The sequence below is a fragment of the Rissa tridactyla genome, chromosome 18, assembly GCF_028500815.1.
Source record: "Rissa tridactyla isolate bRisTri1 chromosome 18, bRisTri1.patW.cur.20221130, whole genome shotgun sequence".
In the NCBI taxonomy this organism is placed as follows: domain Eukaryota; kingdom Metazoa; phylum Chordata; class Aves; order Charadriiformes; family Laridae; genus Rissa; species Rissa tridactyla.
The window spans coordinates 2,825,859-2,848,690 of NC_071483.1; the positions used below are offsets into that span (position 1 = coordinate 2,825,859).

At 55.3% G+C, this 22,832-nt stretch overlaps 1 protein-coding gene across 5 annotated transcripts in view; it reads right to left on the reverse strand.

Moving 5' to 3' along the window:
* The window catches only part of EPHA10 (EPH receptor A10), a 38,397-nt gene extending 17,617 nt beyond the window's left edge, over window positions 1-20,780 (reverse strand). For 4 of the 5 annotated variants that reach the window (XM_054223612.1, XM_054223613.1, XM_054223609.1 and 1 more), the window contains exons 1-3: window positions 17,554-18,172; window positions 1,224-1,379; window positions 83-424 (exon numbers count right to left, since the gene is read on the reverse strand). In XM_054223612.1, the coding sequence (XP_054079587.1) occupies window positions 83-424; window positions 1,224-1,379; window positions 17,554-18,157 (1,102 nt within the window). In that variant the 5' untranslated portion in view covers window positions 18,158-18,172. Of the gene's footprint in view, window positions 1-82; window positions 425-1,223; window positions 1,380-17,553; window positions 18,224-19,518; window positions 19,584-20,677 lie in introns of those variants that run through there. The other variant, XM_054223608.1, reaches the window with a different exon arrangement.
* Window positions 20,781-22,832: the final 2,052 nt, after the last annotated feature.

Genomic DNA, 22,832 nt, shown 5'->3' on the forward strand with positions numbered 1-22,832 from the left:
GACCTCAAAGGTCCTTTCCAACCATGAAGATTCTATGATTCTATGATTCTAATCAGTCGCACGTGCTACACGGCAGCCATACCTGCAAGGCCGGTGGAGACGTTGACCTCGGCGTACTGCTGCCCCAAGAGCGGGCTGACGCCCGAGACGCCGTTGACAGCCACCACGCGGATGGTGTAGTTGACGTGAGGCAGCAGGTTCACCAGGGTGACGGTCCGGTCCACGAGCCCCGTCTGCTGCGGCAGGAAGCCCACCCCGCTGCCACACTGCTCGCAGCGGCCCCGCAGAGCCGGCGGGCACCGGCCGCACCACAGGCTGTAGGTCAGGTCGCTGCGGCCGCCCGCGTCGGCGGGGGCACTCCACTCCAGGACCAGCGAGGACTGCCGCAGGCTGTAGACCAGGTTCCTCGGGGCAGAGGGTGGACCTGGAAGCAGAGGAGTGTCTGCACAGGCGCGGGACAGCTGGGCACTGCCTGGGGACGAGGGCAAACCTACGGGTCCCCCGGGAGCAGCAGCACAGGCACTAGTGGCCGAGCAAGAGAGCACAATCCCGGGCAGCCACAGCTCGTGGCAGCACAGGGGGACATGGACACACTGATGCGTGTGGCACAGCGGGGACACCGGACAGAGGATCCCGCCGGAGGGACACATTATACACAGCAAGCCAGGGCTCACACAGAGCGTGAGAAGTAGCCAGTCGGACCTGACACCACCCCAGGGCTCGCTGGCCAAGCAGCCGGGAGCCCCGCTGCCGGTCAGACACTGCCCAGCCACGCTCGCTCTCGGGCAAAGCGGAAGGTTCCTCATCACTGTGCAGGCAGCTCTACAGCATCCATCACTGGAGTAGCCGGGGTCCAATCCAATTAACTAGAGGCCATTTAATTAAAATCTGTGAACTATATTGACTAAATGATTGTGCCCTAGTTTTACCAGGGAGTTTTACCGTCTGTCTCATCAGACAGCAGCCTCGGCCCGCGAGCTCCGTGGCGTAGGGACAGCCCCTCATCCCTCCCCACCACGGCAGCACCCTAGCGCAGACTGGGACCCCCAGGGACCTGGACACACCCCCCCCAGGCGCAGCTCCGTGGGCTTGGGCACTGTGCTGCAGGTGACAGCCCCGGACAGCCTCCTGGGCACCCGCAGGCGCTGCGCTGAGGGACAGACACAGCATCCGGACCCGTGTTTCCTCGCTTGACAAAGAGACGGCATTTCGGCGAGACATACGTGTGCAGGAGGCAGATGGCGGGTCTGATGGGGACCTGGAGTAGTTCTTCTGGCACGAACAGAACGTGGAGGCTTCCTCATGCGTGAAGCTGTGCTCAGGGCAAGGAGAGCAGAGAGGGAGACGCAGGGAAAGCTTGTAAAATCCAGGAAGACAAGCTGAAAAGACAGAGAGAGGGAGTTATGGGAATAACGCCACAAGGTGAATGGGGGACACGTCTGATGACTGATGACTGACTGTGTTTTCCTCTTTCCCGGGACATCCTTTGCCTGCCACTGCCCAGTAGATACCACCCTCCAAGCTACCTTCCCCGAGCACCGGTGTGATCCTGGCACCAAGAGAGACGTGTCTTTGGTTTGACCCGGCATGGACATTCGGGTGCTGTAGCTCTGCACTGACTCTCTCAAGGGGCTGGAGGAACAGTCAGACATCAGCTGGAGCAACGTGTGAAGGGAGCTGCAGGGTCTGGAGGGACACGGGGGACCAGGTGGCTGCAGAAAGATGCAGGATACGGAAAACACGTGGCTTAGGGTTTAGAGTCAGGTGAGCAGAGCAGAAATGATGTGGGAGCCACAGCAAGAGTCAGCAACAGCCCCCAGAGGGGAGGAATATTGAAAACAGAGAAGCTGTAGACCTCATCAGTCACCAGAGGTTCACATACAGACGCAAGAGCCACACGGCCACGTCACTGCCAGCCACAGCTTTATCACCGCGGATTATACAGAAGTCACAGTGAAGTTAAACAACAGTAGTATAAACTTGCTTTTACAGGCCGCATACAGGCCTCCCTTATCCTTTGAAAAGAACCCTTGATACACAAACAAGTAATTCACATGTCGCTCAAGGATTTGATTGATCTTTACTACAAGCAGCAGGCAGCCCACAGGCAGCACCCCTAGCAGGACACCCAGAGGCTGGTTCTGTACAAAAGACTTACCACTTTACAAAAGCAACAAAAAAGAGGCTGCAAAACTCCACAGAGCTGCTTGCAACAGCTTCCGTTTGACCCTAAAACGTCTGAAAAGGAAGCAGCCAGCAAAGAAACGTGCGTCCGTCATTGCTGTGCACCCCTCCTGCCTGCGCAGTGCTCCCCTGGGCTGGCAGCCCCCCCGCGCAGAGCCGGGACCCCCCCAGGGCCAGCCCCAGGGACAGAGTTTGTCTCAGCTGGTTTTTCGACCCCAACAGAACCACTCGTGTTTTCCTTGGCTTCTTCATCTTCTCGGCGTGGTGCTGCTGTCTGCTGTCCCTTCATCAGGTCCCTGAATATTTAAACTTAACCACTCGTAAAGTTCCTAGATGAACAGCTCCACTAACGCAGTCCCCTCTCTTATCATTTTTAAGGAGTTGGCTGCTGAGACTGTTCCTTTTAAAGCAGATTATTCCAGTGCACTCCGGTTCATTAATTTTTAGCGTGATATAAAACTGGCAGCTACGGCTGTGATCTGAGGACAAAGCGCTAGACGCAGCACAGGCTGGAAAGGACTCTTCCCTGGGATGCTGAAAATGGGTGAACTGTTTAAGGGGAGATTATTTAATTTACCGCAAAGTCTTTAGAAATTGAGCGCCCTGCGGTCACTGGTGGGGAGGGAGCGGCAGCACCGTGGCTGAGGTTTGTGCTCCCAGCGGTCCCTGCCCGCTCCGGCCGCTGGCACACGACACACAGCAGCCCGGCAGAGCTGGGAGCAGCAACACACAGCAGATATTTTTGCTTTTCTTACATTATACATAAAACCTTTCAAGAGCTGCCTAAAAGCCTTGCCTCCTTGCCAGACAAGATCTTGTTCTGTCGTGTCACCCAGCGCAAGCAAAGCCTGCAGAAAGCAGCAGATTGGGCCCCCTCAAGCCCATTTCAGTCATGCCGAAGTAATGGGGAGAGACTTCCTTCTAACTGGAATGGAAATTGCAACTTTCAAACATTACATTTCTATAGAAAAACTGAAGAGTTAAATTGTTAAAATGGAGAATTAAAAAGTCCATACCTTTTCAAAATGAGGGAACCAAAATTAGCAGACTATTCCTGGGCCCCTCTTGGTTGTGGTTCCTACCTGACCTGGACAAGATAAAGCATCTCCGCGCGTGCTGCAGTCGGCCAGACACAAAGGGCAGCCTCATCACCGGTGACCGAGCTGGACATGGGGACCCCGCAGTGGTCACCAGAGAGGCAGGGGTGTTTGTCTGCCCAACCTGCCCGCCATGCTGGCACTGGGCGAGACCATCCACGTCCCAACGTCCCCGTCGCTCTCGCTGGCTGCAAGGGGAGCCCAGGCACCGCCAACAGGTCAAGGTCTGCCGGGCAGCTGGAGCATCCTCTCCTGAGAGGTGCTGCAGGAGGGATTTCTAGGAAACTACGTGTTTCTAGGAAGAATTATTGATGTTTGCTCCTTGATCTTGCAACAGCTGCTGCCAGTATGGGACCAGAGAGCCTGCGGTCCTGTATTCACCGCTCCTGCCTCACAGCCTGCACGCCTCCCGTACCAGATAAAGCTAACCTTTAAAAGCGTGGACTTGACAAACACAACAGAGAAGTAAGATTAAGACGGAGAGCCACAATGCATAATAAATGTCTTTCCCTACCTAGGGTGCTAGATAAAACAGGAAAAACTAGCACGTGTTTAAATTACTGCCAAAACTTCCAGCTTCCTCTTTATATTTGAGAAATCAAACCAAAACTAATGTGACCTTCATATAATGGAGACGTGGCTTGCTTTTTCCTTTAGGTAGGCAGCACTGGCCACGACACAGGGCAGAAACATCACCAGCAGGTCGCTGAAGGTCCCAACGCCCCGCAGGCATGGGGCACAGCAGAAGCCTTTGAGCCCATCCTACCGCACCGGAGGCGGCGGCCAGGTTTCAACCACGAAACCCAGCACCGGCATTGAGCGCTGGGAGGTCTCTGCTGAAAGAGCCACCGACAGCGAGCGGAACACGTGCTGCGCCCAGCCCCAAGAGGCAGAGAGCACGGGCTGGGGACAAGGTTTGAACTCCCCCAAACGCTCAAGCGCTCCCTCCCGGCCCTGCAGAGCGGTGACCCGAGCGCACGCCCAGAGCCGGGGCTGGTGCCACCACTGAACTGGCCCTTCTCCCAGCAGCTGGAGGACACGGGGACACCTGCACCCCGAGAGCGGAGCTGGGACGGGGGCTCGGGGGCTTCGGTGCCGCACATCGACTGCCGCCTCTGTCCGCGGCAGGTCCAGCTCATTCCTCCCTGCGGGGAGAAGCCCATCTCGTTACGGCATCAAAGCCCGAACGCTGGCGCGAAATTCCTGCTCGCACCCTCTGTCAGGCAGAACGGAAAAATCAATCTTGTTTACAAACTTGATGGGACCTGAGCACCAAACCCAGAGCATTCTGCCGCCATTCCTCAGATGTGAAAGCGAGCCTGACGGTCACAGGAATTTGACATCTCATCGTAGGAAATTGAACATTTTCAATTAGCAGCATCTTTCAGGCTGTTCCTCCCTGTTTTCTAATAGCTAGAAGCAAGTTTACACAGGTGTCTGTCAGAAGGTATGGCAGTTAGTGACAGTACAAAGTGCCGCAATTTGCATTTCCCAGAAACACTGGTACCAGGACCCCGCGTGAGCCCGTCCCCCGCGTCCCCCGGGCGCAGCTCAGCCTGGGGGTTACTCGTTCATCTTGTTCCTTGGGTGTCTGAATCTTACACTTGAGAACAAAAGCGCCCCAGCACATGTGATGCATCATGTGTGCACCTCCGTTTCTTTTCTCGGATAAACTCCCACCCTCTCCCACCTCATCCTACAAGTGTTTTTCTTGGTCCCCAGCTGGTTTAGGTGTCCCTGTTATTTCGCAGTGCTCATTTTTGCAGCGGGTATGTGACAGCTCTCAAGAGATCAGGCCATCAATTTATAGAATGAAATTCTCTTTTTTGTACGCTGTCTTCTATCCTATTCCTTGTCCTCTGGTACTACCGCAACTTAATTATTAAATAATAAAATTCAATAATGCATTCTCCTAGAGCAAAAGAGAAGCAGCCGGATGGGTCAGACAGATTAATTGCCTCTCTCCAGCTCCATCATCGCTGCCCACACAAGCTACTCCCTGCTCACCAGGCGTGCCGTAGTCATTCCTCTGACAGAGAGAGCACATGTTCCCTCCTTGATATAACACTGTATGCACACACCACCAAACTAGTAGCAGAACAAGCAACATTGATTTGTGCCGCAGCTTGGCAGATTACCCGGCACGAGGCACCCACGGGAAGGGTTTCTCTTACCGACCCATCTGCCGCAGCTCCTCGGACAAGAGCGGATGGCTCTCCCGAGAGCAGAGGGCAGCGTCCTCTCTCACGCCCAGTCTGTGCCACAGGGAGAGCGGGAGCAATTGAGGATGCAGAGTTGAAAAATACATGGTTTCCTACTCAGATGGCACGGGACACCTTTCATTTTCCCTCCGCAGCAGTTCAGACATCTCCATCTCCCAGCATCACGAAGCCTACCAACTAGATTTTCCCACCAGGGGCTCGTAGGCGTAACCTCCCTCTCCAGCCAGCCACAGCTCCAAGGATGCTGAAGCTTCTCCTCCGCCAGCAAGGGTCTCAACATCCGCCAAGCCACTGTCAGCTGCACGTCCAAGTTTGGGCTTGAAAAATGGCAGAAGAGATCCTGATCAATCGGCAAAAGGGCATCGGAGTTTGAGCAGCTTTATCTTGTTAATCGATGAACAGTGATTAGAAGTGACTCGCTGCGTGCATCAAGCAGGACAACCTGACTGCGGGACACGGGCTGCGCAAGCTCCAGGGTTGAGAGTTGCAGTTCAAGTGAAGCACGGCCAAGATTTTGCATGCAGCAGTAAAATGAAGTTATTAATCACCCGGCAGCATTTACCAGCTGGTCACCAGCCTTTTACGTCAACTGTCGCAGTGATGGGTATCTCGAACAATTAAGTTAACCTTTGTTTTCTTTTTGACGTATGGAAACGTTAACCACACTGACAAGCAGGAAACTGGGACAGAGCCAGCGTGTGATTTGCACAAAGTCACACAAGACAAGCAGGACCACGAAGAGGGCTCGGGTCTCTGGAGGTCCACCCAGCGCAAGGACTGCACAACCAAAGGCAGAAGCTGACCCTTAGGGACTCCCAGCTTTCCTCTGCAAAGGCTCTGCATGTTGGCTTGCACACACACACCGAGAAAGAAATGGGCTTTTAACCAAATAAGACCAAAGACTGAGATAATAAGAGAACCAAATAAGACCAAAGAGAGATCCCCTTCTACTCTGCTCTCCTGAGACCCCACCTGGAATACCGTGTCCAGCTCTGGCGCCCGCAGCGCAAGAAGGACATGGCCCACAAGGAGGGCCACAAAGATGTTCAAAGGGCTGGAGCCCCTCTGCTGTGGGGACAGGCTGAGAGAGCTGGGGGGGTTCAGCCTGGAGAAGAGAAGGCTCCAGGGAGACCTTCCAGCCCCTTCCAGTCCCTAGAGGGGCTCCAGGAAAGCTGGGGAGGGGCTGTTTGCAAGGGCACGCAGCGACAGGACGAGGGGCAATGGTTTAATCTAGAGCAGGGCAGGTTCAGATCAGACATGAGGAAGAAGTTCTGTACACTGAGGGTGGTGAGACACTGGCCCAGGTTGCCCAGGGAGGGGGTGGAGGCCCCATCCCTGGAGACATTCAAGGCCAGGCTGGATGAGGCTCTGAGCAACCTGATCTAGTTACAGATGTCCCTGCTGACTGCAGGGGGTTGGACGAGATGGCCTTTAGAGGGCCCTTCCAACCCAACACAGTCTATGATTCTATGATTGAGACCTACTCCAGCCACCTCTTGGAGAGGCGCAGCTCTTGCTAGAGTTCTCCCTTGTTAAGCTCAACGCAAAGCATCTGTCCATAGCGCATCCCCTCCCCGCAGCTTCACACGCAACCCTGAGAGCAGAGCCCAGCGGCACCGCGCTGCTGGAACCGCGGCGGCAGCAACTCGCCTCCCAGGGTAAAGACGGTCATCTTTAGAAGAGCAGACAGCCCGGGGGAGCCCGCGAAGGTGCAATGCTGTAACTTGGCAAGTTTAAAGGAAATTTCCCCCTCCCTCTGGCACCCGTGGCGGGGACTGCGCGCCTGGGGCCGTGTCGCTGTGGCTGTGCGAGCGTCCGGCGGCTGCGCACAACCTAGGTGCATCAGCTGCAGAACCTTTTGTAAGTTATGCCCCGGGTTCCAGCAGACAAATGCGAGCATCAGTATAGAAGCATTCACCAACACCAACCCAGACACATCGCAGGGTCCAGTAAAACCAAAAATCCATTTCCTGCAGCTTAACGTGTCTCTGCTAATTAAAAAGTGTTCATCATTTCACAGAGAGGGAGGGGCCGAGACCTAAGTAAATACTGAAGCTTAGCATAAAATATTACGAGAAGAAGCACAGATGGAAGATTAAATACCAGGCTGAAATGGCTTCATAACATGGATTTAGGAATAAAGCTACTTAACCCAGACAACTTCACGTTAATGTTAACACAAAAATCAGGCAAACCCCATCAAACATACTTTCTGCACATCTCCACAGCTGGAAAAAACATGAGTGTTTGCACGTGTTCCCGTCCCCCCCTGCCCAGTCACGCTGCGCCGCGGACAGGGAAGGACTGGCCTGAGGATCCCCCCCAGGGTGCGGTTCAGGAGGACCATTTTAAGGACCGTTTTAAGGACCATTTTAAGATGCTGCTCCGGGTCTGCGCTTCTCAGCCCACCCACACAAAAGCAGTGACAGACCCCGGCACAGCCTCCTCTCACCTTCAGTCACGGCCCCCCTTCCCCTCCTGGACCTGGATGTGGATATGGACCAACGCAACTCTTGCACCTGGGCCCCCGACCCACACCATGCACGAGAGATACCACTTCCTAATGCGGATGTTGGGGAAAGGGAAGGGGAAAGGGAAGGGGAAAGGGAAGGGGAAAGGGAAGGGGAAAGGGAAGGGGAAAGGGAAGGGGAAAGGGAAGGGGAAAGGGAAGGGGAAAGGGAAGGGGAAAGGGAAGGGAGCTCTGTGCTAGCGTGCCCATACCAGTGCCTGGCAAAGACCACGGCCGTGGGTCGGCTCCTCCACACGCGAGCGGGATAAACCCCTCACTGGCTGTGGAGGGCGTTCGCTGTCTCAGCGGCGAGCTCCACGCTTACCCCTCCTTGCTGTCTGGTGTCATTTTCATCATATTGGAGTTTGTTGGTTTGTTTACACCCTCCTCAGCATTTAGTCCTAATGCTTTGGATGGGTTCTGCCTTTTTCTCCCACCCCCCCTTACCAAACTGTCTCAGGTAAGCTTGTTGACCCACAAACCTTGCAGATATCTTCGAAGAAAGAAAAAAAAAAACCACGAAGGACACTGCCTGCGTTAGCACTATTGAACTTCTTCGTGTTGCTGAACTCCTGCAGACAGCAGAAGAGCCACGCGCATGCCTGCATGAATCAATAACGCCTGCAGTTTCACTCAAAACGCCTATACAGTCATTTATAATTAACACTACAACTCGGTCGTCTTCCAAAATCAATTCCTTTCCATTTTTTTTCATGAAATTGCATTTGACAAAGTTCATCTTCTTTTAACTTGTGTTAATTTTCTCTGCTGAAGCAGGCATTCATAAAAACGCTATTGAGGAAAGGCAGCAGCTAGGGGAAACACGCCGCCAGCACCCCACGACACAGCCCGCCAGGCAACGGCACACGCCATTTCTCCTGTCTCCGCAAACTCGCCGTTACCATCGGTCGTATAAAATACGCAGTGGTTCTCAACGCATCTCTTGCAGGAGCTATTGCTACCGCTGCCCCCTCCCCGGACCAGGCTGGCACATCCAGCCTCCATCCAACTTAATTCCATTACCAAGTCACCGGTTATTGCATTCCAAACTCTTCACCAACGCTTAAGAGGAGAGGTGCTCGGCAGGAGGGAGAGGGCAGCCGGCCCCCAGGGGAAAGGAAGGATCGGGGGAGCGGGTACCCCAGAAGGACGGCTGTCAGCGAGCGCCCGCAGACAAGGACAAGTTGCCCAAATCCAGACAGGGCACCTTCTGCAAAACACACCGACAGAATACGGTTTCAGGGGCGTATTGAGCCGGTGAAAGAGCCTTGTCAACAAATGTCCTCGGGAAATAGAGAGGCTCCTGTCCTCCCCTTACATGCTGGGTTTGCAATCTTGCCTTGTCTTATTGCAAAAACTGTAATCAATACCTTGCAGGCGGAGAGCGATGACGCTACAGAGCCCCACTGTGAGGAAGGGAAAGAAATCGTGTCCAATCTCCATGCCTGTGCAAGAGGGACAGCGTCAGCGCGAGGGAGCGATCAATACTGGCACGGGATCGGGTCTCCAGCTCCTCTTACCTCGGTACCCGGCCTGCCAGCACGGGTATTTCAGGCTGCGCCACTCAAGAGAATTCAAAGGCAGCTTGTCTTCCACAAAGTTTTTTTTTTTTTGGTTTTTTTTTTTTTAATAAGTGGTTTTCAATAATACTTTTCGGCAGCCTACAGTCCAACACGTTCCCGGCCTCTCTGAAACCTTTAGGACAATGCTACTCTGTAATTTCTGCCCTTGTTAAATAATTTGAAGAGCGCTGAAATGAAAACCTATGTCCAGAGGCTAGATCTTTGTGCATCGCCAACAATGAGCTCTTAATAGCTGAAATTAAATTCAGTGATTTAGTCCAGAAGAGAATTAAACACCCAAGGATATTTCGTAAGACAGTCTTGAGATATCTAAAAGAATGCATTTGCTTGAATTCAGCGCTACGGCAGTACTGAACGGAACCTCATCGCTATTTATGCGGGCATGTTCCTCAAGGACACACTAACGTAGGCACATCCCCTGAGCCAACGGCAATTTACTGGTGTCTCTTCCAGTTCCCTGATGCATCTACCAAACGATCCCCCGCGAAGGACTGAGTGACCTGCATCCCACACGCACCCTGCTCCTGCCAAGGGCTTTCTAGTGCACAGACTCCCTTAGCCGTGGGCGAGACGCATTTCCCCCTGTGTTTCAGCAGAATAACCAGCACGTCCATCTAGCAGCCAGGTATCTATACCCTTAAGCCTGACAAGAATTCTGCAAACGAATGGTGATGCTTGTAATTTTCTGAGTAGTTTCCTCTAAAATTAAGTGTCAGAGAGTAATTTGTGTCTGGCTCTGCCACAATTTCCATAGCCATAATTATTTCAGACACACTGTAAAACAGCAATATAATATGCAATCCCGAATAATAAATATCTCCAAGCTTGATCATTACTCCAAAAAGAGACTGAAGAGAAAGCATATTTTACATGGGTGTTTCATAAGCGTGACTGATGGAAAGCAGCATCCTCCATACGGCATTACGGCTACCAAGGAGGCTGCTAATGGGCTGACGGATGCACATACTCCAAGTTCATTCAGGACAAAGCTCTCCACGTCCTCAAACTGTCACTTTGCCCAGGTCACAAAGGCGCTCCAGCCACGTTCTGCTAGAACACAAGACCCAGGAGGAGAAAGCTAAACCATAATTCAGAAAGGGAACTGAAGCAGGACAAAGTTCTGTACACTGAGGATGGTGAGACACTGGCCCAGGTTGCCCAGAGAGGGGGTGGAGGCCCCATCCCTGGAGACATTCAAGGCCAGGCTGGATGAGGCTCTGAGCAACCTGATCTAGTTACAGATGTCCCTGCTGACTGCAGGGGGTTGGACGAGATGGCCTTTAGAGGGCCCTTCCAACCCAACACAGTCTATGATTCTAAGCAGACATTTCCTCAGTGCTTATTCCTTCAGTGACAGGCACAGATTTACCCCCCCAGCCCCCTTTCCCACCCCAGTGCCACCCAGCGCAGCCACGCTGTGCCTGGCTCCTGCCCTGACAAGTGCTGCTAAAACCCGCGGTCAGCACCGGCCCCCGAGCGCAGCGTCTGTCTGCGGGATGCCGATGGCTCCGTCGGTGATGAAAGTAAAACCTGGCGCTTCGTGCAACTTACCGAATCCCAGGAGAAAAAAATAAACTTATTCTGCATAATACTCAAGCATCAGTCAGAAGATAAAATAAACTCCAGAAGCACATACAGGTTTGTAAGCTAATGTATAAAAGATGAAACAAATCAAAAGCCCCAAGCACTGTACATTTGGATCCATCTTATCTGTATTTAAATGGAAAAGCAGACCTTAGGCTTCAGGAAGTATCTTTGTGCTAAATTACAAAATAGTGTAATTTATTACTCTAAATTTCTCTAACTTTCAGTTGAACTATTTATTTCCCATCTAAGGGCACTGTAGTGACATGATGCCTTGATGGGACACATGCAATGCACGGGGAAGCATCTTACCAACGCCACCGCCCACTCCTGCCCCAAACGTTTGCTCAGCAAGAGCAAGCCCTGGCCATGCAGAGCACACGGGCACTCGCTCTCCAAAAACATCTTCCCGAAGGAGACAGCCTGCTCGGGAAGTCTCCAGCCTATATGGTCTCCAGATGCTTCGATTCCTCCTCCTCTGCCACCAAGCAAACGAAGCGGCCGGTTCCCAGAAGAACAGGAGGCACTCGGGCTGGGTAAGGCCTCGCTCTTCCCTGTCCTGCCGAGCCGCAGCAGAGCGGCTGACGCGCCAGGCTCCGACAGCCCTTGAGACTTACAAGGACACACGCCTCGCTCACAGCTTGCTGTCATTAAGAGAAAGATGGTGGCAGGAGCTCTCAGGGCCAGGCCACTGCTCTGGGACTTTTTTTTTCTTCTTGTAAAGTCAAAGTCTGCAATTGACTGGCAGAAGGAAAGGCACCGTCAGGGAAGGAGGGACCAGCCCCGTCTGGCAGCACGGTGCGGGCAGGAGGATGCTCCAGGCACAGCCCAGGCAGGAGCTGCCAGCGCCCGGAGCCGAGCCTCAGCCTCGGGGATGCGGGAACGCTGCTTGCCTCCCCATGGACGACACAGGGACCGAACGGTTGCGTTTCCCCCTCCCAAGGAAGGGGAGAGACAAGTACCAGTAGCCAAAGGCGCTCATCATGGCAGTCTCAACGGACGAGCGTAAAAGAGGTTCAAGACCAGAGCGCTCCCTCTCCCTGCACTCAGCTTGGGATGCTCAGCAGCAAAAAGGCAAGCACTAAAAGGGGAGGTACAACAGGAGACAAATGGAAAGACTGGTTTTTGAAAAAGCAAGCACTTTCTCTGTTGTAGCACTTCCCTTTGGAAAAATAAAAATCGAGGACTTAATCCAAAACCTCTTTTCTTCCCAGAAAAACTTCCTTTTACATTTGCTCAAAACATTGACCAAGTTTATGTCCAAGTACTGGCTGGTGGCAATGAAGAAACCACTCTCTTTCATAGTATTTACAGCTGCTGTTTCGTCCGCAAACCTACCACCCACAACAGGCAGGATGATCTTCCCAAAGGCTTTGCTTATCTGTTTGCTCCCCTACTACTCAAGAAGCCAAGCGCAGGAAAGATAGTATTGACTTTCCTGAGCTATCTGTAGCACGGCACAATCCGCCGCGTGAGGAGCGTTCTCGCCGCTCGCTGGCGCGAGGACAAGAAGTTATAAGCTTAAGCAACTGCAAAGGCGATTCGTGTTAGACACGAGGAGAGCAAGGCGCTAGTGCAGCCTGCCCGGGCAGGTGGCAGAGGCGCCGCTGGAGGGATTTGAGGGTGGCATAACCATCCCAGAGCCGGTCCAGGGAGACCTGCAGCCCCCTGGAGCCCCAGCCACGGCCGGCAGAAGAGAAGGAGCAGCCCGGCCGCTGCCTGGGCACGGGCACAGCTCCGAACGGAATTACAGGGGGGGTGAGGCTGCAAACGGGTCAGGAAAACAGCAACAACGAAGGGCCACAACAGAATCAAAGCTGTGCTGTCACAAATCCTGTCTCCTCATTAACAGCAACAATTATAAGCTGCCATAAAGTGTAATTATACTACACACGGCGTTAGATTCATCGGGCAATTACAGCCATTAATAACACACCCCAGCCTGACGAGCAGAGCGGACTTGCAGTCTGGTGCCCTTCTTTTTTCAGCAGGCCGCTGGCAAACCCCACAGCAGATCAGAGAAGCCATTTCTTGCCTCCTGCAGAGTGTCAAGCATGCGTTACGTCGCGTATCGCTAGCAGTTACCATTAGCAAAGGCTGCTTTCTTCTAATTAGCGCTGACTTGTGCCTTTCATCTTATCCCCACGTTTCGAGAACAGCAGCCGTGCCAGCTCGCCTCACGGAGCCCCTGAAGTCCTCCACGCAGACACCGCCAGGGATGAAGCCACCACAGATGAAGACGGTCCCCCTCGGCCGGAGGAGAACCCCGGTGACAGAGGCACAGGCTCCCGGGAAAGGCTCTGTGGGGAAAGTCACCTCCAGCCCTCGTAAAGCCCCGTTTCCACCTCAGCAAACAAGCAGAGCGGCGGAGAGGTTCTGTGCAAGAAAAACGTACAGGAATATCCGACCCAGGGCACAAATCCGCCCAGCCGAGCCTCGCAGCTCGCACTGATTTAGCACAAATGTATAGGAAGGGGTTGGGAAAAGGGAAAATCCCACAACAGCAGCACCTTTCCCCTCTCTAGCCTTGAAGTTTTCTTTCATGAGAGCCCAGAAGACCAACACGCTTTAGAGGCAAAGGTACAAAAGAATGAGTTACTTTCTCCCTAAGTGAGACATGGTAAACCTTCCTGTGCCCCGTCCATGGCATGTTGAATCCCACACGCTGCTCAAAAATCCGTTCAGTAATGCAGAAAAGGGGGAACTACTTTGAATCCCCTTTTCAAACATCACTGTGGACATCAGTGCACCTGGGGGGGAATAACCCCCCACACCAGGACAGGTTGGGGCTGACCTGCTGGAGAGCAGCGCTGTGGAAAGAGACCTGGGAGTCCTGGGGGACAACGGGATGACCATGAGCCAGCGATGGGCCCTTGTGGCCAAGAAGGCCAATGGCTTCCTGGGGGGCATCACGAGGAGTGTGGCCAGCAGGTGGAGGGAGGTCACCCTCCCCCTCTGCTCTGCCCTGGGGAGGCCACATCTGGAGTGCTGGGTCCAGTTCTGGGCTCCCCGGGTCAAGAAGGACAGGGAACTGCTGGAGAGGGGACAGCAAAGGGCTGCCAAGATGCTGAGGGGACTGGAACACCTCTCTGATGAAGAAAGGCTGAGGGATCTGGCTCTTTTCAGGCTGGAAAAAAGACGACTGAGGGGGGATCTCATCAATGCTGCCAAATACTGAAAGGGGGGGTGTCAGGAGGATGGGGCCAGGCTCTTCTCAGCGGTGCCCGGGGACAGGACAAGGGGTAACGGGCACAAACTTGACCATGGGAAGTTCCACCTCAACACGAGGAGGAACTTCTTTGCTGTGAGGGTGGCAGAGCCCTGGCACAGGCTGCCCAGAGAGGTGGGGGAGTCTCCATCTCTGGAGACATCCCAACCCCGCCTGGAGGCGTTCCTGTGCCACCTGCTCTGGGTGACCCTGCTCTGGCAGGGGGTGGGACAGATGATCTCCAGAGGTCCCTTCCAACCCCGGCCATTCTGTGATTCCATCATTCTGTGATCAGCGGCTGCTCCTCATGCCCACGGGCTGCCACAAACAGCCACTCACCAATGCAGCTTCTCAGGAGAGGTTTTCCTTCCCTGACAAGCGGCAGTGCTGGCTGCTTGGAAGAGAAATACACGTACGTGCTCTGGGCCATCAAACAGCAGCGCTGGGCTGGGACCGGCCTCAGCACCCGCGCCAGGCTGGGCCCCACAGCCTGGAGGCATCAAACCCATCCTGGCCGCATCCAATTCAAACATCATTTAAAAATCCTGGCAGAGCACTAGAAACGATTTCCTTCCTAAACCTGGCTCCGGCAGCATCACCCTGCGCAGACAAGGGCTCCATTCTGCTAATTAGAGCATCACCCACCGGAGGCACATGGTGTGGGAGCCGGGCATGGGGCATCTCCCCACACAACGGCCACCCAGAGCCGGCTCCCGACGCTCGGGAGGGAAATAAATTGAGAAGGAAACTTCACTACAGCACAAATTTACGTTTCTGTCAAAGAAGAGTGGCTGACAGCTATTTTTGGAAGCTGGTCTCCATCATATTAATTCAACGTCTGGTTGAAGTTGTCTCATTTGCAGCAAATCTGGCTGGTAAATATTAACCTTGGGCTTTGTTGAAATTCTCCTTGCAGATATTACAAGGGATTGAATGGAAAAGACGAAGCAGAAAGAGACAACTTTACAGCAAATGTCAGGCAGATCCCCTGCATCACGGATTCATTCGCACAAAAAGCCATTGCAACGCCCCAAATAAATAGTAAGCGGCATGAAGGGGACACAGCTCACGCCTGGTAAAATTAACGGGTAAGAAGACACCAGTGCTGAGAAAACAAAATAGGGATGGACAGGTGATCATCCACAGGGCAACGGGACTTCTCACTCGCCTGCTGTGCATCTGCTGGAAATGGGTTTTAAGATCAGAGTAAGCGCAGACCAGCATCTGGCTATAGATATATACGACACAAGAAACACAGCCTAAATGTATTTACAGTGACAGAACCTCTCCTCTTATTTGAGAGTAGATGTTAAACAGATTGCTAGAGCTGCCGGTTCCGCCCTTAGAGATGGCTGCGTCTCAACGACCACTGAAATGATTCATCAGAAACGTACAAGCCCCTGGAAGCCGTCAGCCGCGCTGGGCTCCTTCGGAGAAGCGGTGCGATGGAGAGGGACGGACAGGGAAAAGGCTCAGGCTTTCTCGCAGCGGTAATTAGCGGTGCCGTAAATCCTATTAGTCTTTTTTTCGTCTCTCCTAATTTCAGTGTGAGGATACAAACATTCTCTCAGCGGCCAGGATGATTTCAGCACTTAAATCGCGGTTACGGGGATGCTAGCTTTGTGATGGAGTTCCAACAGCTTCATCAGTTCAGCGGGAAATAAAGCTCGTCCTTCCTGCAGAGAAGACCCACATCTCCCGGCCATGTGCCAGCAAGTCCTCAGAAAAGATGGAAGGATAAGGGAGAGGAGCAGGAGCTGGGCAGCAGCACCCGGGACAGCCTGGAAAGCTGCTGGCCAGCCCGGCACAGGACGGGGGGTCGGCCCCTGGGCCGTCCCTGCTCCCCAAAGCTCCTTCAACCAACGCAGGGTCCAGCCTCCCACGACCTCGAGAGCTTCAACAGCGACCGCGGCCAAGGAGTTTCACGGCCAAGGAGGACCCAGCGGACTCGCACCCGCTGAGCCCTCCAAAGCCACCGCGGCGGAGCCAGGTTCGCTGCGCCATCACCTGCCCATTTCAACATCTCCAAACTCCCACCGTATTTACCTGCCTCCAGCCCAAGGGCTTTTGTCCTTGTTGAAGAATTTCTGCAGCCCTGGATGCTTTCATCAGAAATCTTTTAAAGTTATTCACTTAGTGCTATGCTAATGCAGGGCTCTAAAAAGAAAAAACCCAAAAACTTTCAACCCTTAAAAACTATTTTCTGATATTTGACCAGACATCAGACGCTGCTCCACAGAGAGTGACTAATGACCTGCTTTCTGTGAGAGGGGGGAAAAACTTAATTATGTCCATTAAATTACTTCAAATATTTTTCCTCCGAGAATATGAATTATTTAAACTCAACACAGAGAAACCTGAAACATTAGCAAAAGCCTTCTGGGACTCGCTATGTAAATTCCCGCTCCAAACAGATGGGGAAAGCATGGCGAGCTGCCACGCAGCCACTGAAGCAGTGAACAGCACTGAGATTTCAATCCGATAGTTTTAATAAGGCCTTCCTAAGGAGGGCACCAAGTGAATAGGCACTACCCGGAGCGCCGGGAAAGGCTTCCCACATGTCGGAGGAAGGCGGCACAGTGGGCACAACCGAAATCTGAAAAGACTCACGCACTCCGCGAGGAGGAGCGCGGCATCCCGTATCCCGCACTCTCAGGGCTGATCCCATGCCTGGCCCTCGCCTGCCTTTGAAAGTGAGATCGGAGTGGTCACAGCGCCAGGTTCATCAGAGGGACACCTGCTAAGGTAGAGGTTATATCCATTTTTACAGCTATCATTAAACGTAACCTTGTGAGCCGTAAAGTCACCGAATTATTAAGTTGTGTCTGAAGCACGACAATGGGGATATTAATGTTCTAGAGTAATTTTATAGTTACAGATAAAGCCGTAGGAAATGCCTGACGGTATTCAGAGCTTTGGCACTTCCACCCAGCCAAGACCATGCTGCAGAGCGGCTACCAGCAACGCGCCCCATTTTCCCAATTGCCACCCTTCAAAATAAGGCTGTAGCTGGGGAGCTGCAATCAACTGAAAAATAATGTTGCTGACAAAAGAAAATTCCACTCGTCTGAGCTGTGCCCAGGCACCAGGCAGGCTGGAGCAGTCTGGCAGCAACGCGGACTGACACAGACAAAAGCTGCCAGAGGACACCGACGGCCACCGTTACCTCTGCATCCCCCGTCCTTCTCCTCGAAGCCGGGACCACACGCGCACTTCCCTATGGGGACCAGCCACTCGCCCTCCGCGCTGCAGTGCATCCGGGGGGGGTTATCCACATCCACTTCGGCATGAGCCACGCAAGTGCCCTTAACTTCCACCAAAGTCGCGAAGGCTGTCTCCGCCACCGTGTCGGGAAACACGGCCAGGTTCTGCACGGTGGCCAGGCACTTCTTGTAATAGACCCGCACAGAGACCAGCGCCACGCAGGCGCCCACGTCCTGGAAGCCCAGGTGGAAGCCTCTCTTGCTCAGGTGCCCAATCTCCCTCAGCTCCGTGTTCAGCTTCATCTTACGCTCACCCAGGTCCCCCTGCGTGAAGCTCTCATCCGCAGCAATGGTGTCGATCTTGGTGTGCTTGCTCTCATGAACGCTGCGGCCCAGGTCGGAGTCAGACTCGACGTAGTACAGGTTGAAAGTCTCCTTGCAGGTGCCCATCACGCCGGGGATGCTGTTGCAGTCCCGCAGGGTGAACTTCAGCTCGATGAAGATCCTCTGGCCATCGCGCCTGGCAATCCAGCCCGTCTGCAGCCAGTTGTTCTGGTTTGGCTCCATGACGTTGCAGACCTGGTACGTGCGTATCGGCTTGTAGTTCTCATCCACCCCACTGATTTCTTCCCACTGGGGAAAGAACACAAAGGGCTGTTACGGCTCCAGAGCTGCCGTGAGCAAGAACCAGCCACCCCAGCAGAAACACACCGCCCGGTATAAATATCACCACCACAAGCCTCCCCACCTACAGGCCATTATATTATAGGCACTAGAAGTCCTCAGCCCACCAAAACCACCAGCTGTAGGAACACAGCGGTGCTGCTGCACCACCTCACACCTGAGCTCTCTGCAGAGGCGCGAACAGGGAGACGCAACCAGAGAGAGGGCACCGGCATCAGACCTTCTAAACCGAAGTCGAATAGGAAACTGGACACAGCATCTGTCGAGAGGCCAGAGCCTTTATCTCCCACATATGCCGCGGACTTTCTGTCCCTGGGAAGGTGCGTCTGCTCAGCATTACCACCCAGCGTAATGCCAGACAGGGCCGGGCTACCCAGAGAAGTGAAAGATGGCCAAGGAGATGTGATGCCAGTCACACCATCACACAAGGACGAGTATCTTTGTGAACAACAGCAGCAGCTTCTCTGTCAGGAGAAGTTTCAGCTAGAACAGGACAAATCCTCTGACTGCAAGTGAAACGGTATTTCCCCAAAGTTACCAGCAGAGATTCTGATTAGTGAAACGATGATTCAACCCTCACAGCCTTAAGGATGACCTGGCAACTTCCCGAAGCAATTCTTTCTGGGGGGAAATGCACGCAAGACTGCCAAATGTACCCAAAACAGAGTTTCTTCTGCAGACTAACAGCTGGGCAACACAGATGATTCCAGGAGCTATCGCTGTCCCCTCTGGATGGTTTGTTTCCATCCTGGAAAACGAACGCAAAGCAGCAAGGAACACAACTCTTGAGTTTCCCAGCACACTCTCCTGAAGACGGCTATGGAGTGATCCCGGCAGCAAAGCAAGGACCTGATCAGACAAACCCTGCACGATGCGGAGCTCCCTACAATCCCACGCCAGCCGCAGCCTCTTCCAAGAGCTGAGCTGACCCCCAGGAGCTCGCGCTGGCGTGCACACTACAATACACAGGCTTCACTGGCTGGTGTTCATTTGCTCATTGCAGGAGTGTAGAATTCGTTTGGAGGAGCGGTTCCCCAGCGGTTGTACCGCTCACGTAACCGATACTTCACTTCTCGCCCTGCTCCCCGGTGCTGATCAACACCACAGCTCGCACCAAGTTGCCCACCCCCGTCTCGGGGAGACCCCCAGGCTGCCGGCCCCCTCCGCCAGCTCCATGTGGGGACTTTAAATGCTGCTGAGCGCCAAAGGGCAGCGCACAGGGACAGTCTCACCGCCACACTCACCCCGTTTGACGGGTGCGAGGTCCAGCCCAGCTCCGCTTGCGATTCCTTCGAGTCCAGCAGGACAACTGCAGGGAAGACAACACGTTAGAAAGCGAACTCACTGACACAGGCGATGCCGGTAAACATCCCCCCGGCCACTCCGCTGGGAAGCTCAGTGCCATGCGCCCTTCCCAGACACCCACCAGCCCCAGCAGTGGGTCAGGTCCCAGAGCGCGGGGGGCAGCTCCCACCCCAGCGACACCAGCCATCGCCCGAGCACCCAGCAGGACTCAACGCTGCAGGGCTGGAGGCTGCGCACCCAGAGCTGGCCTCGCAGTTAGGCGATTAGCACCCTGACCCAACGAGGGTGAGGTCCCAGGGAAGGCCGCAGCCCTTCCCAAGGGATCCTGCAGGACAATCCGCCTGACATCACCAGCCAACGCTGCAGCTGTACCATACCCGGAGCCCGTGCGTCGCCTGGAACTGAGAGGTACCAGCGGCTGCTTTGAAACAAGAATTTCCTTGAAAGCCCACATCCTTTTTCCACAAACCAGCCAATTCTCTGCGCGACAGGAAGAGGCATTTCCCCCAAATTCACAGTTTCACGATCCTCCCACAGCCAGCGAACGGGGGCCATCCCCGACGGGCAGGCGGTGCCTCCTCTCGCGTTCCCCGCACCAGGTACCGCCGGCGGAGGCGCATCCCCGGCCGCTCCCTTCGCAAGCGAGCTGGGGGACAACCCCGGGGGGGGGGTCACCCCTCCCGGCAGCGCAGCCCCGGCGCACACAGACACCCGCCGCGGCTGCCCCCAGAGCCGCCGCAGCCGGGCCGGGCTCCCGCCGCTCCGCTCCCGGTACCGGCAGCGCTGCGCGGGCAGCGGGCGCCGCAGCGGCTCGTTCCTCCCGACGCCACTGGCGATGGCGGGGACCGGGACCCCCCGGGCTGACCCGCTCGCTCCGTCCCGCTCCTCAGCGGGTCCCCGCGCCCCGGAGAGCCGCGGCACAGCCACCCCGCGGGGGCTGGCGGCGACACCGGCGGGAGGAAAGGGACGCGCACCCGGACCCGCCGAGCCGCGCCGGTCTCTCCCGGCACCGCGACGCGCAGCCCGACCCGCCGCGGGCGACCGCCGCCGGAGCCACCGCGGCGGGGACGCGGCGCGGCCCGTCCCGCCCCGTCTCACCCTGCTCGGCGGCGGCGCGGGGCAGGAGCAGCAGCAGCAGCGGCGGCAGCAACAGCAGCGGCAGCGCTCGGGGGAAGCCGCCGCCGCCGCGCGCCGTCGCCATGGCGCCGCCGACTCCGCGCGCCCCGCGCCGCCGCCGCGCGCCGGCCGCCGGGCCCCGCCCCAGCCCCGCGCCGCCAACCGCCGCCGCCGGGGCGGGGCCGCGGGGCCGCTCGGCCAATCCGCGGGGGCCGCCGGGGCGCGCGGCGAGAAGGGGCGGGGCCAGGGGCGGGCGCGGGGGCGCCGTTCACTCTGAAGCCTAAGGATGGCAGCGGCAGTTCGTCTGCCACCAGCTGAGTCTCGTTGCACGATCGGCGGGGCAGGCTCGGGCTGGAACAGACTGAGCACAGCGGGGCTGAGCTTTGGGCTGCCAAGGGCAAGGGCTGCCCCCCCCATGCAAGCCAAAGGACTGCTGTGGCATGGACAGCCCTTGCTGGTGCTGAGACACCGCAGCCTTGTGGTCACAGCCCTAATTAACAGTGTTGTGGGGCTGCCCCACTGGCCGACCTTTGCTCCCTGCTGCCGTTACCAGGCAGTGGCGAGTCAGAGCCTTATTGCTGCACCGCAGGGCCCAGGAGAGCAGTGGGGCAGGTCTCTTTTCTGCCCTTGCCCAGGAACGCCAGGTTTACGTCAAGCCCTCTGTTCTGCCTTTCCGGGCTGGAATTTGATTCCCAGCTTTGTCTCAAGGTCCATTACGCCCAGTGGCTGCCATAAAAGTCCGAGTGGCCAGAAAGAAACCCCAGGAAAAGGCAGCCCCAGGCAGGGCGCTCCCTGCCAGCCCTGCGTGACGGGCAGAGTGGCGGCGGTGAGCGCAGTGCAGGGAGCTCGGCTGGGCTGGGGGAGGCGATTCCCAGCTTGCAGCAGGCGAGGTGTGTGTCTCCAGGCCCACAGCCGCCAGCACCGGGGGAGGAACTCGTCAAGGTTTGATTGTCACTAATTGTAGGTGTTACAGGTCCCTGCAAAATTGAGTCAGGCTGAACGCCCGACAGTTTCCCACCTGATGGCTGAAGCCGTGACGCCAAAGCTTGCTTATGTAGCAACACTTCTTCCTGGGGGATGTTCCCTTCCCTGTGCTTATGTGCTGTCAAACGTAAAACACTGTGAGCCTGGAATAAAAATATTGAGTCTCCATCTAACACATGCTGGCTGGGCTATGGCACAGCCCCTGCTCAGGGTGGTGGGTGCCCAGGGAGGGGGAGCGCCCAGAGCACGGGGCTGTGTCCGGACCCAGAGAGCTGAGTGCTGGGTCATGCCGGCAACGGGACTTACCAGCGAAACCAAAACCCACGCACGAGATGAGGGGTGCGGCGAGGGCTGCTGGGGGGCAGCAGCCAGGGAATATGCCCGCAGGAAAACCGGCGGGGGGCACGGCGCTGCAGGGAAAGAGGGGTGCGGTGTGTCTGCGTAAAGGCACTGCACCGAAACACCTTGAAGCGTTAAGGCACCAAAGCCTGAGTTCTGCAGAAAGTTTCCTGCGGCAGGTATCCCATTGAAGCCTGCTGCCAGTCAGACTCCAATTTGCACATTGCATAATAAGATTAATTAGATATGGTGATTGCGGTTCGTTTGCCTCATGCTCCAGTTTCTAAGTACTCTCTTCCCGGAGTCAGTAAGACAGCCCACGTGAACGCATTGAACCGTATGCGAAAGTCCCTGCAGGATCAGGAATCCTGAGCAGCCCAGGTACCAGCTCAAAACCCCCGTGCAACGTTTCTTTAACCTGTTCCACAGGAATCTTGCCTTTGCAAGCATTTTTTTACCACCTAAGGCATATTTGCTTTCGAGAGGTTTGGGAGGCATTGCATCTGAGTATAAACCTCTTGGAAATCTGGGGCTCTTGGCCAGTTAAGAAGAAGATGCTGCTGCCGCTGTGGCCATTCTGCAGAAACGGAGGAAAGATTTTTCAAGCGCGCTGAAGATTCACGATTGGGTTTGACAATCTATACCTCTAATGTTTCTACTTGCCCTCCATGTCTTCCAGCACTCCCTTCACACCCCAAAGCACCCACCTCCCGTGTTCCAGCTCCGACAGCTGCCATCCAGCCACCAGGGCAGATCCAGGCAGGGACGGTAACGGGGTGCAGACAGCCCAGCTGGGCGCCTGAAGCCAGGGGGG